The following is a 14,256-nucleotide window of genomic DNA, read 5'->3' as shown; positions in this document are numbered from 1 at the left end:
CGCGACCGACGAGGGCAGTGCTCAATGGTTCGACGTTCTGCGATGCCTCCAACGGCGGCGACGGCGGCAGCGACGACGACGACGACGACAAAGACGTTCCCCTTCACCGACTCTCGCGCCGACGTGATCATCCGTTCATCCGACAATGTCGACTACCGTGTGCACAAGTACATGCTCTCCTTCTCCTCGACATGCTTCAGCGACATGTTTCAGCTCCCCCAAGCGCAAGGCCAGAACGACCTCCCCGTCGTGCCCGTGACAGAGGACAGCGCCGTGCTCGAGAAACTCCTCCTCTTCTGCTACCCCTGCGACCGCCCACAGCTCGAGACCCTCGACGAAACGATCAAGTTCCTCGAAGCAGGCCGCAAATACGGCATGGACAACATCAAAGACGCCGCACGCGCCGCCCTCCCATCCGTGCGCATCGCCTCACCCAACCCGCTCGCCGCGATCGTCGCCGCGCTCAAGTACGAGATGGACGCAGAAGCGAAGGAGATCGCGCGCTACCTGCTCGAAAAGGACAGCATCCCCCTGACCGCGCCCGAGATCGACGACATGTCCGCGAGCGAGCTCGCCGCGCTCATGCGGTACCACGCCGCGTGCTGCGACGCCGCGTCGCGCGTTGTGTCCGACCCGTCCACGCAGGAGCTCACCTGCGCGCTCTTCAACTCGTTCGCACGCAGCAACACGCTCTCCACCGCGTCGTCGCTCGCGGCGGGCGGCGGGCACCCGTGCACGTGCCACAAGCGCCAGTGGGCGTACGGGCGGCAGGCGTTTGATGCGCCGCGGTGGTGGCTCGAGTTCGCGGACGAGGTCGCGTGGATTCTGGGCAAGATGCCAGCGCCGCACGGGACGCAGATCAAGAATGCGTTTCATATGGGCTTGTACAAGGCGCGCTCGTGTGCGTCGTGCTCGTCCAAGGGGTGCAGGTCGCTCGCGCAGTTTTTGGCGTTCATACAGGAAGAAGTCGAGAGGGCGATATCGGAGGTGAGTGTATGCTATATTTCGAGTGCTCGATCGGTCTTACGATGAGACCTTTGCCAGGTACCACTGAACATTAGCGATTAGATGGGCAAAGCCATCCCCTTTTCTTGGATATATTCACGACACCGGGACATCTTACGCGAATTTCCACGAAGATCAACATCCGTGTATCATCCTGCTGGGCAGTACGAGTCTCCCTAGCTTCGCCGTGTCCGTTTTCGGGGTTCGACGTTCTCCACAACTTCCTGCTTCAGGAGTACTCCCATATAACCTGCCCAACCTCGTCGCCATCGCCTCCTTCAGCTGCCTCCCTTCATCCCCGCCCTCATATTCCTCATTCCACGTATCCTTGAACGCATGATCAATGTGGGTGACCATGTTCTAAGCTCCGACCCCTGTCAACGATTGTAGGACGAGAATACGTCCTCCGTATGATAGTAGCGATGTACGTCCCCTCGTCATTGCTACTCTCCATGAAAGCTCACTATGCCTGCTACTCCCCCCATCTTATAGCAACACCACCCTTCCTTGTGGCACACTACAGCGCGACAACCTCAAGCGGCCAACGATTTGTGACTTGGAATAGCACAACGCTCTCAAAGGAATGTATAGCATCGAGTCTCCATTATCTGCCCGTTTTTCTCAAACTCGAGGAGGGGGAACGGAGGTGGACCACAAGAATCTATTACTACAGACGGTGCACGTTATCATCAACGCAAATGCAATGTCTCCGCAAGATCATTTCCACTCCAAACGACAGCTCCTCAAAAAGTGTCAGCTCTGAAAGCATTGGTTGACCATGGCTTCTTGAACATACGGATGGTACGCCTTATTACTCCGTTCCCGTTGACCACCCCAGTCATCTTATCTTACATCATCCTTCGTTCACCGAATCAACGGCACTGCTCCATCCTGCCATCTCAGAGCACACCAACCAGATTGATATATCGCGTTCGTTCAATAGTCCCTCTGGCTCAGGAAGCATGACGGCCCCATCGGGCATTCGGACAACGCCGCTGCGGAGCGTACCGCACTGAGCGCCATCAACGGCAGGGTACATGGTGACTTCGGGCCGTTCCGGGCGTGCGGAGGGTGATGATGTCGAGGCGGACACGACTCATGGGAGGATCAAGGTGCGGTATGTGGAGAAATAGGAGGTAGGGATCTTGACAACGGGTTTATGCAATGATTTATTGGGCTATGGAAATCTCGATGACCATCTTTTCGCGATTTCCCCCCATTGTTGCTCAGTGTAACCTGGATTATATTCGTAAAGAATATCGTAACGAGATTCAAGTATTTCTGAAGTTGAGCCTAGTCTCTGTGGCAACTTGGTATGCACAAGCAATAACACAATATGTCTTTGATCCCGTCACTGCTCGTCGTCCCGCTTTTCTGTTCATCAACATCAACTTCTGGAGTCTCAGCGCGACGGTGAGTCGACTCTGGAGGCGACGGGCTACTCGAGCTTTCATCGAACTCCCCTTCCCGGCGTCTATCCCTGAGACGACCTTGTTCGCTCGGTCCGGCAGCCATCACGCGCTGAGCAGAGCAATCAACATTAGAGATGTGACGTGAGGATAGCACGTTCGCTTACCAGACTAGCTCGTCCGACGCTAACGAGCTCGAATATTGGTGACATGCGACGACGGTCATCGCTAGGCTCACCCAACGCCGGTGCGTCAGGCTTGCGACGCGATTTGAGGTGAGCAATGAGGCCGCGGCGGGGCTCCCCATCAGACCCATCATTGGATCTACTATTTTTCGTTTGAGTGAATGGGCCATTTCCTCGCGCTCGAGAACCCCCAGGAGGAATCTCCTGACAGTAGCAGATGTCTATGTCGCCAATCAACTGGTACGTAGTCAGAAGTAAGCGGTTAGAACGTACGTTCATGAATGAATCTTCGTCTGCATCAGCCAGACTAAATCCTCGCCGCAATGCTCCCGACCTGGAGCCAGGTGGATTCTACACAACAGTATCGTTGAATGTCCGCCTTCCGTTCGGTGACTAGCTCGCCTCACCTCAGCCACGTTGACGGGCTCATTATCTAAAGAGTCATCTTCCGACGAGGACCTGTCTCGCTGGAAACGATGTGAGTGACTAGACTTAGCCAGAAAGCAGACACTCACGTTCGGGAGGAGTATATGACCCGTTTCCGCTTCATAGATTCTGATGTCACCATTCATAAAGCCAACAGCTATCCTTTCTCCTCCAGGCGAAAAGGCCAAACATTCGGGAGCCAGTTTGAAGGCAAGAATTGGTGAAAGAGCACAGCAGGGGCCGTCCATCTGGCGAGAACACGCCCTGGGCATCCTTCACTCCCCTGTGAAGGAGATTGGTCTGACACGTGCGCAGGTCCAGTACTAAGAGTGCCCTCGAGCAGACAAGAAGGCGTTGACCGTCAGGTTAAAATGAGATAGAGTAAGTAGGGCCATGGCCGTCGGGTGCCGTGTAGGAAACTTTTGAGATCACATCCAACGACGAAGTACTGCAGAAGAGAATGCCTCCATCTGTGGTGATGTACGCACACTGGTCTCCGTCCGGCGAGAATGTGACATCCAGGACGGTTGATGGGTGCTGCACAAACGTCGTTCTGCGGTCACCGAGAACGTTGGAAACGAAACAAAGGTTCGAATCATGTGCATCGTCAAGCACAATGGCGAGTGTCGAGCCATTGGGAGAAAACTTGACTCTGCGACACGCTCGACCAGGGCTATCGAGAGAATGCGGATGCTCACTACCTGTCCTGGTGTCAAATACTATGACGGATCCGATGCAGCACGCGGAGCCAGCTGCCAGCAATGTGCCATCGGAGGATAGAGCAATGCATGAGCCGCCAGGGAATAAGTGCTCCCGAACTTGCTCTCCTGTTTCGGCGTCCCATGTGCGGATGTAGTACTGATGTAGTCATCACATTTGCTACTACTGATGAAGTGGCGCCCATCGGGGAACCAATGCACGCTATCCACTTCAAAGCGGCCTGGGGTGACCAGCGGTTGGACCTGTTTTCTGTCTGGGAGCTGTTCGAATATACGTCAGTCAGCTGACATGAGGAGACATGACTGGCAAAATCCACATACTGAGGACAGTACAACCTGTTCAGTATCAACATCCCATACATGGATGTTTCCGGATACATCTGCGCATGCTACGCGATCTTTCAGCGGAGAACATGTGGCTGCAGTGATATCGTACGCAGTCGCTATTCCTAAGTTTGGCGGCTGCTCCAAGGGACCTAAAACCAAACTTCCAGTGGAGGTGTCCCAGATGAACACATTGTTTGCCATAGAGACATGAATGAGCCGCTCGCCGTCACGCGAGAAGCAGAGAATGTTTGTTCCCGAGACATGCCCCTTCAGTGGACCGCACAAGACCTCGCCGCTGTTGGCTTCCCATATATATGCTCCATGAGGTGCGCTCCCAGCGATCATGGCCCCGTCATAGGAGATGACCCGAGGCAATAGGCGGTGTAGCGGGTCGAATGAGAGAATGATGGGTTTCTGTTGCCTTGTCTCCAAGTCAAAGGAATAAAAAACTGGGGTGTCTGAATACGTAGCATCCTCGCCAGTGCCAGAGATGGGAAGGTAATAATGAGCAAACAAGATACTCTGGTCGTTCGAAGCAAATGCAAGCAGACGTATGAGCTCATGAAGTGGGCCCAACCTGGTCACATCCATGACTAGCTGGCCTGTCTCTGCATCTTGAAGCGTAATGAAGGAAGATGACATTACGGCGAGGAGCTTGCCATTGTTTGAGAACCTGATGAAATGGGCATGTGTCGATGCCTCGTATGTCGTCTTTATTGCTGTATTCTGCGTGACTCCTGATCTGTCCTCCCTCACCTCCCAAACCAGGACTGTGGCGATGTTGGCGCTGGCCACACATATTGTGGCAAGCTGTCTACTCGAGGGATGGAATGCAAGACCCTCAGCTTGGTAAGTCGTTTCGAGCTTCTGGAGTTGCTCGCCCGTAGAAGGATCCCAGAGGCGCACGGTAGCATCCTTAGACGCGGTTGCAATGAGCCGGCCGTCGGGAGAGTACTCAATAGCGGTGATTTTCTCTGTGTGACCTGAGAAGGGCCGAGGGCCATCATCCGCATCGCAAGCCGAGGGCGCGTCTGACGACATGTGGCAAAGGGAGAGGGTTTTGATTCAAGTAAAGGGTCAGCGTAAGTGGTAGTGGTGACCAGGGTGTAGATGATGGTGATGGTGGCATGACATCGACAAGAGACGCGCGTTGGCCAGGAATGTGCGTTTGTGGGTCCAACTTCACGACAAAAATGCTCGGGAATAGCCGGCTCCGAGCTTGATCCAACTTCACTGTACGATTCATCTTGCATGTACTCCAGATTTATTCTGAATGTGTATATGGAGACAATCTTTGAGCTGAAACAAGAGGCAGTGACAAAGCCTTGGTCTGAGTTTGGTGGTCGACTTCTTTCAGCTGGACCTGCGCGGGAAGTGTTCCGGGTCGTGCCGAAGCGATGCGAGCAGACCTGTGTGGCTTAAACTCATACTTCCTCTCTTTAATTATGTCGCGATATGAATCATTGAACGCCTGATATGTTTGCTTTCATTATGCTTTGGACACCCCGGCTAACATCCTGAAGAGCAAATCCTTACCTATGTCCGAGACGCTGATTTACGCCGTCCGTCCAGTCCAGCTTTGCACCCCTCTGCACTTCTCAAATTGACTCGCTCCCTTAGCACCACAATGGCGACTCGGCGATATCAGGATCGACACTATGTGTCTCCTACAACTCTTCAGGGAAGCCCGCGCTACATTGCGACTGCTCGACTACGGAGAGCTGAAAGCAGAGGCAGGAGACGGAGAAGGCGCGTAGTGAGCTGACAGAGGTGCTCAAGGGGCTTTGACGGAGCTGCCAAGGTGACCCGGCCTAATCTAGTTCAAAGGTGCGCATCTATGCTGTGGGTGAGTCGCACGCCTTCTTCATCCTCTTGCCCTGTTTAACTCGTATTCCAGCCCCCGTCATTATTCAGCCACAATCCTCAAGTGAAGCTACGTCGAAGCAAGGCATCATGCCAACTGCTCCATCTACAATCATTCTCCATGTTCGCTGTTAGATCCTGCAGGAATATGCCATACCTAAGCTACAGCGTAATGTAGTTCCTCGCCGGCGCCATTGACATCATCAAGCCGCTGTACTTATATGCGGTATTTATTATCAAACGGCCCACTAGCTGCGTTTCTTATCATTGCTTTGATCCACCACTTTTAGGAACACTGTTCATGCCGCCAATGGCGGCATGAAGGGGCGCGAATGCCATACATATGATCAAAAACCCGTCCTGTTAATCTGGACATACCACACGACCCCCGTCATCATCGTCACGAAGGCCACTATCGCACGCGCCCTCCGGCAGTACGTGTCTCCCCAGCTTCGGGTTCCACGCTCCCGCCCTTCTCCCTTCACCACAACGTCCTTCCCCAAGAGCACCCGCCATATCACCTGCCCAACCTCGTCGCCATCGCCATCTTCCCACCTCTCGCCGTCTTCGTTAAGGCTTTCCCGAAGCCGATGGTCCTCGGCGGCTTTCGCAGAAATGACATCGTTACCTTCGAGAGCGTCGACGAGTGCACGTGCCGTTTCTGTGGCAAGCTCGGGATGTCCCTGGCAGGTGAAGATGCCGGCGTAAGCGTTGCTAATGGCGATGTCGTTGGCGTTACCGCTGTTCAAGGGGCTGGCGGACGCTTCGGGGGAACTGTCTCCGCGTTCAGCTGCATTTACTTTATTGAGGTCATCTCCACTGCTGCTGAGCGTCAGTGTAGACGCCCCGCCAGGGAGACTTGAAGAAGTTGATGAAGAGAGGATGTCGGCCGCGCGAAGGCTAATCATTCCTCGATTGACTGCGCTCTCTGAGCGTCCCCAGACACCTAGAACGGGCGCCTGTGACCGCTTACGCTCTCCAAGTAAACGAAGACGCGCAGCTAGTCTGACGGAGAACACCGCGGAGCTAATGAGCTGATGTATTCTCTTTCGAGGTTCCCTTTCGTGAGTGAGAATGTGCGATGAACTGAACTGCCGTACTCACCAATCCGTCCTTTTCTCGCTTGAAGATCCGTTTTCACAGCTCGTCTAGCACAACGGAGTTCAACCCGATGTGCCAGCCTCCACCCACGATTAGACTTGACCCTGGATCTGGCAATGTACCGAAGGTTGCACCGACAATATAGTGGCCGATGCCTATCCCTTTGTTCGATATAAAATGTGAGCGGTTATGTAGTACCACAGAAGAACATGTTTACTGACCTATGAGTTTCAAGTCTGGACACTCCGCCATCACGCGCTGCAGGTATTCAACCACCTCGAGTATCCACTCCTCGTCGTCATAGGGTCTGCTGGCTAGAAGCGTATTGGGCCAACGATACACTTATAAGAAAACCTGTGCGTTACACATAACACAGTCTAAAACGCACTAGAACCGGCGACCACAATCGCGTCGAAAACTTCTATCCCACCCTCCACCTGTACATTGTCTGTACCCGAAATACCCGGAGAGGTTGGGTAGACCATCTGAGTGACATCATATACCTGTGAAACGAAAGGGACCGCGCCCAGCCCGACCGGCGCGGTGCGTTGAAGAAATGTCTCGAGCCGTTGACACAAGTCGCCATGTTGAGCGATAAAGGCACTGCTAGTGCTGGGCTCGCCGCACGAGAGCAGAGCGATGCGGAGGGACGATGGTGGTGGTGGGGGTAATCTCTGATTCGCTGCCATGAGCCTTTGGTATAGTCTTGAGCTGGAAATGCACTGAAGCGTGAATGCCTGACTGATGTATGTCTAAGGGATTGTTCGAGTTGTTATCGTAGCTGGAGATGGACTGGTACTGCGACACGGGGGTCCAGGGCGTATTGGCAGGACGGTGTTGACTTTTCATATGAATTTGAGAGCCTTTGCGACGCCGAACGGTGCGGCGGAAGTAGGACTGTCCCCAAAAAAGGAGTAGGACAGCCCTTTTGAAGACTTTGGATGGCAGCGCCCAGCCCATACAGATGGAGACGAAGATGAAGCGTGTCAGCGTACCGAGGTAAATTCGAGTCATCTGCTCTCCTCCGGTGACTCTCTCTCGAAATGAGAGTAAGCTCATCGTTTATAAGTGGATGTGATAGACTGAGCCAGCCAGGATCGTCCTGGAGCACAAGCGCAGCGTGGGCCCTGCCTAACAGCGCTCCTTGCATACTTCATCACTTGACCGACCTGAACTCACTGGCGTGTCCATGCTTCCAATCGACGCAAGCGAATAACACGTATTTAGTGTACTATAAGCAAACGCACAACAACAAATAAAGTAACATGCGGGAAATAAATATCTATATACGGGATATAATAATCAAGCCTCGAGACCTTTCTAATGCCACGAGTCCTTGATCATCTGAGATTCATTTACGCCTGCTCGTAATATGAAAAGGAGTCAGGATATCAAACTCTTATTTCGCTTAACGCTGTAATATATGCGCTCGGGTCCGGGCCACGGGCCTCACACGTCGTCCACAAGTATCCTAGACGATGAGGAGGCAACAGAGACCCCATCGTCCGAGACAGGCAAGGCATCACCGGCATTTTGAGAATTGTAGAGCTCTTCGTTGAAGGATGCTACTGCTTTCTGAATATCCTTCTCTGGACACAGACCAACGTCGTAAATATCCTTGGCAACTACGAAGGCAATCCACATACCTTCTTTGGGCGAAAGCCCGTCGCAGCGCGTGGTGACGACATTGCTGACATTCTTATCCAACACAAGCTCCCTAATTTCCCCTAGAAAAAGCATCGGTGAGCTGCTGACGTGAGAAGAATCATATCTAGAGAGTACCAATGCGGAGGAAAGGCTGGATAAGCCGGAGTCCTCCTACAATGTCTGACGCCTTTTCTGCGACCAGTATCTCATCAATCAGAGTCTTCAGCTTCGCGAGCACTGCTTGGCGCGTGATGTCTATCCGTCCTTTAGGCGAACGCACATATGCAATGAGTTCTTCCACGCACCAATGCCTGCTAGAAGGAGCAGTGCTTGTAAAGCAAGTTGACGGTCTTCACGTGATTTATCAACGAGATCGTCGACAGCTGCAGAAGCTTTCTGAGCGAGAATGTCGTGAAACTCGCCTGAGAATGTTGAGCTAAAGTCAAAATTAATGAAAGCAAGTAATAACGAACCAAATGCTACCAGGATTGATAGGTTTGCCGTGCCGATGACGTGCGAGCTGTCGGAGGACAACATCTCAAAGGTTGAAGACACGAATTCGTCGGTGACGACTTTTTCTCTGACATTCCCTAGCAAAAGCTTCAGCGGAAGAGTAGAAACTTTTTGAGGGGCGTCTTACTATCATTAAGCAAGCCTTTTGCAACCGCCACGCCATCGACATGCAACTTCTTCGCCTTCTTCGAAATCAGCATTCCTCGAGAGAGCATCCGCGTGATCCTCTTGGTCATGATTGAGCGTAGCATGAGGTCTTTCACGCTGCCAACAAGTGGGGACCCGGAATCGAGCAACTTCGACAGACCATACACAACTTGGAGACGCCCATGCCGAGAAAGCGCATACAGAACCTGGAGATATAGGGGCCCGTTCCCCAAAACGGGACGGCTTCCTTCTAGCACGTCCACGATATCGTGGCAGGCTTTATCAACGGCGTGACAAAAACGTGCATCTTGGAAAAACTCGCACGGTGAGGTTGGGAGACTGGCGGAATATATTGACTTACTGGTAGTAAGGGCTATGATCACATCAGTGGCCTCTTTGAATGTCGATGCAGAAAGGAGCATGCGGAGGAGCCGCAATACAAGGCCATCGTCGATAATTGCCTCGGCCAGGGCGTCTGTAAAAGAGTATGGATAAGTAACTCGCAGTGTGAATAGAACATCCCAATTACCGTTATCCAGTATACGAAGGAATGACTTCGTGGTAAACTCCTTTTCACTGACCAACCAGTCCTCCAGCACCTCTGCCAATGATGATGCAAGTCCAGTGCCAATGGTCGACTTAGCTACTTAAGCATTAGCATCAACGCTCCACCGAGGGAATGCATGACTTTACCTCGATCATGAGGTGCCAAGGCCACGACCAAATCGACGATATTGGACAACACGTAGAGATTCTTGCTGTATTCTTGCAACAGCTCGAATACTCCGCGGATGACATCGTTCGCAATCAGTGCGTCATAGAGACCTTCTAAGGAGGAATGAGAAACAAGTTCATTGGAGAGCCAAACCACTCACGATTCGGTTCAACGTTGATGGGGCAAGAGTAAAGCATAGATGTGACGGCCCGCAAGACTGCGACGGCCACGAGCTGATCTACAGAACGTGAGTATCGGTTATTAAGTGGCCGCAGAGCGCTCACTCTTGTGGTGGAGAAACTTGAGAAAGCGCTCAGGGCCTTCTGGAATCCGCAAGATAGCGGAGGAGCCATCTACACCGAGAGCGTTAACGATTTCTGTTTCTCGCACATGGGATCACTCGCCTATCTGAAGTAGAAGCGAAAGCGCTTGTATGCTGTAGACCTGCGCCTTCTTCTCCTGACGATGATAAGCTGCGTCTAAAAGTATGCGCAGCGTATCCTGGGTCAGAATCCGAGCCCGCAGTGCCTCACGCTGGCAGAGCGGGTGTAACGCGGCACATGCTCGCACGTGGAATTCCAGGTCATGATTCTGCAGCATCTCGATGGTTTTGTCGGCAATATCGCAGAGGGGATCATCGAACTCCGAGGTGCCCAAGTCTATCTGAGACGAGTCCCAGAGGTCGAGCTGGCAGAACATAACAGCAGTGCTCAATCGAATCTGTGGGTTTGCGCTGTGAAGTAGTACTTTCAACTTCGCTCGGAGCCCGAAAGCTTGGAGGTTGACGCTGTCGTTCTCTACGGATCAAGTCAGCATGGCAAAGCGTTTAGCGGAATCAATTGATCTCACCGAATTTTGCCATGAATGCAACCCGATCCACGAGTTCTAGGATATATTCTGTGTTCGACACGTCCGCCTCAGCGAGCTCGGCTAAAAGCGCCTTGACGGCGGTGGTATGGAAAAGCTCCTTCTCCCAGTTCTGATCAAGCGTTTTAAGTCGCTGATGGCTGGAAGGTTCGTTCCAGTAGAACTTCTCAGGCCACGAGCTCCAGTTCCGCTGAAAGACCGCTCTTGGGGAATAGCTTTCGCGAAAGAGCGCTGAGACATGGATCCGCTGACCCGGGACGATGACTCGAGGACCACCTAAGTGAGGCCTACAATGGGTTAGTTTAAAGTGGCGCTTTCAGACGAGCACGCACCCTCTGGCATATTCCGACTTTCCAGCGTTATATGATAGGCGTTTTATGGGGAGAGCCTCCAATAACCACCAAACAAAGGTTAGTGACTCAGTTGGCGGCCGTTCAATGTCCTTAAGCCACGCGAGATTGTTGTTCGCTGACGCTACAAACTCGAGACCAGCCGACTCCGCCTCTTTCTTCATCCAAAGCAACGATATACCACCCATCTGAAGATCGTGATTGGCTCTGTTCCCGCCGCCACTGCTCAATTTGGGATCAATATGTCACTGCGCTCTCCGACGAATGAATAAAACTAACGCACACGTCTGAATGTGTCCCCGGAAACCATACTTCCTTCACGCGATTGCTGTCACTACTGTTACTGGAAGCTCCCGTCTCGCTGTTCCCGCCGTATACATACTCGGGGAGGAACTTGACTCGTCGCTCGTCGAGAGCCAACGCGTGGCGAAACATGCATATATGCTGTGATGACGTGGTGAAAGGTAAGGTCCTGCCTCGGAACGGGCCGACGGATGACACAGTATCCCTATGAGTTGCTAATGAGGTCTATATCGGAAGGGGATTACATCGACAACGTACCAAGCGCCGACAAAATGGATCGAGACGTCAGGTCTACAAAAGGTGCGCTTGAAGACTTTAGCCCGTTCATCGTCCTCGTTGCTTTTCCTTCGCTTTCTGTCATTAAGGCAAGCGTATAGCTCGAATGCGCTGGCAATCGTCAATATAGCTTATAGATCATGTCATTGAGCGACTCACAATGGAATCTGCTCGTTATTTCCCGGTAGTAGTAGCCCGACTTTGGCAATCATGCCAGCAACAGCTCGTGCTTGATAGGCGCCCCGAGAAAACCCTGTAACGCCCGTTATGAGTTAAGCCTCGATTCGGAGTGTAATCAACGCACCAAACATGAAGATCTTATCTCCTTCGTGATAGTTATCCGCCAACCACCTGTATGCGGCCATTATCACCGTCTCTAAGTTCCTAGCGCGAAATCAGGAACATGTAATAAATACAGCGCAATCTCCATACCATGCAATCGCGAGATCAATCTTATTATCTACCAATTGCTTCCAGTACGAGAATGATCGCCACGATGGCCTGGCGTATGTCCCAATGCCACTGTTGTAGTAGGTAAGTTGCTGGTCGGATTTCTTGATTTGACTATACAGCTCGATGATATTGGTGTTCTGAGAAATGGTTCTCAGTATACAATAGATACGGTAAAAGGATAGTATGAGCTCACCTTGACACCGAACTTGTTGGATGTTCCGTCGATGCATACTATAAGATTTCTAGGATTCCCGGAGCCGGAGGCTGTGGAGCGGCAAGGGCATGACGATGTCTCCGGACTGGATACTGGAGGAGGTGACAGCAGTCCTTGATGAGCATTGGCCTCCTGGTCAGATCCTGGCATTGCCCTTTCCGTTAGTCTTGCCAAGAGTAGAGAAGAATGACTTACGCGGTGACATAGACAAAAACGGCGCATATACCGGGCCATGAAGCCCTGAATCCCGCCTAAAGCCGGCGTCGTCAAACCCAAGTGAGTCTAGCGCATGCGGCATGAATGAGAGCTGTCCAGCAAGTCAGATGCGACGTGCGGGAAGGTGAAAGGGAGAGGCTTTCTAACCTAACCCGACCCTAAGCCCATCGTGGTGCAGGCATGTCGCGAGCATGGTTACCGCATGCACAGTGACGGAATGACGAGCGCGCCTTGCGCCAGTATGCTCGCGCTGTGACGGTCATATGTGTTCATGAATCATGAGTGTGCCGCCATAGATGGATTTTATTGGCGCGCATGTAGCCTCGCCGACGGTAAAGAAGGCTTTCGGTAACCCATGTGACCACAAGCGAGCAAAACCAGAGCCCCTTCTCGAGTGCATAACTGCGTTTTCATCGCAAAGGACGTAAGGAAACGCTGTGAACCTGGGCAGAATGAGGTTTCAGGGAGGTGAACGCGTGGTCTGACAGGCTGCTGGTGGATTCGGCAAATGGCCGGAAGGAGTAATTCTGAACGGTGTCGCGTCGCGCGACCGTGAGACAGAATTCGGCAACTCCCGGAAGGATTGTACCGTTTACCACCGAGCCTTTGCCACACTGTGCGCAACTGACATCCATGCCGTGATGCCCTCAGATCGGTATCATTGCACAGTTTTGAGAATGTACATGGTGACCTATGGTGTCGGTAGAGATGTTCACAATGCTCTGGAGTATTGCTGGGTCTCGCGGGAACGGCCTGGCGATGCCCTTCAAAGGTGTTCGTCGCCAGGACCCTGATTTAAGCAGGCATCGGGTGGTGTCTGGAGTCCCAGGACGAATGAAATACGCCTTATAGTATCTTTGCAGTTTCCATCCTTTATTTCATCTTATATTACTATTGAGAGCACTTTTGAGTTGCTCGATCTAGCCCCATAAAATCGTTTAGGGATCAAGTAGGCATTATACTTTCGATATATTATCCCGGTCGAAGCATACTAATGTTTCCAAGGTAAATCACTCATTTTAGTGAAACTTTCGGGGACATCAACGAGTTGGCAATGACTACATACAATGCTGCCCTTTGACAGAAGAGGCGAGATTCTTGAAATGAGAAAGTGTGAATTGACCGAGAACGATCAATCCAGGGGTCCTGAAGCATACTACCGGAGCACGCGATTTGGTAAATGCTGATAAGATCGCTTTCAAACTGACACTCCATGACTATCAGAAAATTTCCGAGGCCGAGGAAATGGTAATGAACCACCTGGACGTAGGGTCACGACAGTTTACTATGTCCGACCCAAGTGATGAAACATGTTGATCTCAGAATGAGGCCAACAGCCACCTATAACTCTTACTTAATATGCGATCTACCAGCGCTGACTATAGTTTACCAGTCACAGCGGCCGCGGATCAGCTTTGGCTGTATGAAACCAATGAGCCGGGTAAAACGAGTTTATTTCTCAAGGTTTCGATACCTCGGATAAAAGGGACGGTGGCCCGCGAACTTGACTGTGGGATGGC

General features: G+C 52.2%; 7 protein-coding genes across 7 annotated transcripts; 1 reads left to right on the top strand and 6 right to left on the bottom strand.

Moving 5' to 3' along the window:
• Positions 1–42: 42 nt before the first annotated feature.
• On the top strand, positions 43–1,375 carry CONPUDRAFT_129640 (uncharacterized protein; the record flags this gene model as incomplete). The annotated part of the gene is made up of 2 exons (XM_007774567.1): positions 43–987; positions 1,045–1,375. 2 exons carry the CDS (start codon positions 43–45, stop codon positions 1,066–1,068), a joined length of 969 nt encoding a protein of 322 aa, XP_007772757.1. The 3' UTR covers positions 1,069–1,375.
• Positions 1,376–1,381: 6 nt separating this feature from the next.
• CONPUDRAFT_84480 (uncharacterized protein) lies at positions 1,382–2,171 on the bottom strand. The gene is made up of 3 exons (XM_007774566.1): positions 1,909–2,171; positions 1,498–1,806; positions 1,382–1,429 (listed from the first exon to the last, which is right to left on the bottom strand). The coding sequence occupies exons 1-2, from the start codon at positions 2,042–2,044 to the stop codon at positions 1,673–1,675; spliced, it is 270 nt and encodes an 89-aa protein (XP_007772756.1). The 5' UTR covers positions 2,045–2,171; the 3' UTR covers positions 1,382–1,429; positions 1,498–1,672.
• Positions 2,172–3,744: 1,573 nt separating this feature from the next.
• On the bottom strand, positions 3,745–5,112 carry CONPUDRAFT_157628 (WD40 repeat-like protein; the record flags this gene model as incomplete). The annotated part of the gene is made up of 2 exons (XM_007774565.1): positions 3,745–4,005; positions 4,066–5,112. The coding sequence occupies 2 exons, from the start codon at positions 5,110–5,112 to the stop codon at positions 3,745–3,747; spliced, it is 1,308 nt and encodes a 435-aa protein (XP_007772755.1).
• A 1,169-nt stretch (positions 5,113–6,281) lies between these two features.
• Positions 6,282–7,766, bottom strand: CONPUDRAFT_168316 (uncharacterized protein; the record flags this gene model as incomplete). The annotated part of the gene is made up of 5 exons (XM_007774564.1): positions 7,424–7,766; positions 7,257–7,349; positions 7,126–7,196; positions 7,039–7,082; positions 6,282–6,993 (listed from the first exon to the last, which is right to left on the bottom strand). The coding sequence occupies exons 1-5, from the start codon at positions 7,722–7,724 to the stop codon at positions 6,282–6,284; spliced, it is 1,221 nt and encodes a 406-aa protein (XP_007772754.1). The 5' UTR covers positions 7,725–7,766.
• Positions 7,767–8,444: 678 nt separating this feature from the next.
• On the bottom strand, positions 8,445–9,511 carry CONPUDRAFT_84479 (uncharacterized protein). Its single transcript, XM_007774563.1, has 6 exons — positions 9,323–9,511; positions 9,156–9,272; positions 8,988–9,104; positions 8,818–8,937; positions 8,682–8,762; positions 8,445–8,624 (listed from the first exon to the last, which is right to left on the bottom strand). Exons 1-6 carry the CDS (start codon positions 9,429–9,431, stop codon positions 8,485–8,487), a joined length of 684 nt encoding a protein of 227 aa, XP_007772753.1. The 5' UTR covers positions 9,432–9,511; the 3' UTR covers positions 8,445–8,484.
• An 81-nt stretch (positions 9,512–9,592) lies between these two features.
• CONPUDRAFT_84478 (uncharacterized protein) lies at positions 9,593–10,261 on the bottom strand (the record flags this gene model as incomplete). The annotated part of the gene is made up of 5 exons (XM_007774562.1): positions 10,218–10,261; positions 10,036–10,170; positions 9,872–9,985; positions 9,704–9,817; positions 9,593–9,649 (listed from the first exon to the last, which is right to left on the bottom strand). Coding segments are annotated over exons 1-5 (457 nt in total), but the record flags the coding sequence as incomplete, so codon positions are not given.
• A 979-nt stretch (positions 10,262–11,240) lies between these two features.
• CONPUDRAFT_62877 (uncharacterized protein) lies at positions 11,241–12,670 on the bottom strand (the record flags this gene model as incomplete). The annotated part of the gene is made up of 7 exons (XM_007774212.1): positions 11,241–11,462; positions 11,554–11,782; positions 11,836–11,964; positions 12,013–12,106; positions 12,158–12,237; positions 12,286–12,443; positions 12,500–12,670. The coding sequence occupies 7 exons, from the start codon at positions 12,668–12,670 to the stop codon at positions 11,241–11,243; spliced, it is 1,083 nt and encodes a 360-aa protein (XP_007772402.1).
• Between the last annotated feature and the right edge of the window lie 1,586 nt (positions 12,671–14,256).

Source organism: Coniophora puteana (genome assembly GCF_000271625.1).
Source record: "Coniophora puteana RWD-64-598 SS2 unplaced genomic scaffold CONPUscaffold_12, whole genome shotgun sequence".
NCBI classification, from domain to species: Eukaryota; Fungi; Basidiomycota; class Agaricomycetes; order Boletales; family Coniophoraceae; genus Coniophora; species Coniophora puteana.
The sequence above is the reverse complement of the archived record's forward strand: the minus strand, read 5'-3'. Positions and strand labels throughout refer to the sequence as shown.

What these genes read in the sequence shown, in the direction of transcription:
- CONPUDRAFT_84480 (XM_007774566.1), bottom strand. Translation starts at nt 2,044, where the DNA reads ATGTACCCTGCCGTTGATGGCGCTCAGTGCGGTACGCTCCGCAGCGGC. An exon ending in ATCAATCTGGTTGGTGTGCT is followed by an intron (nt 1,807 to 1,908) that starts CTGAGATGGCAG and finishes AATAAGGCGTAC; the next exon opens with CATCCGTATGTTCAAGAAGC.
- CONPUDRAFT_84479 (XM_007774563.1), bottom strand. Translation starts at nt 9,431, where the DNA reads ATGACCAAGAGGATCACGCGGATGCTCTCTCGAGGAATGCTGATTTCG. An exon ending in AAAAGGCTTGCTTAATGATA is followed by an intron (nt 9,273 to 9,322) that starts GTAAGACGCCCC and finishes AGCTTTTGCTAG; the next exon opens with GGAATGTCAGAGAAAAAGTC. An exon ending in CGGGCTTTCGCCCAAAGAAG is followed by an intron (nt 8,625 to 8,681) that starts GTATGTGGATTG and finishes GTCTGTGTCCAG; the next exon opens with AGAAGGATATTCAGAAAGCA.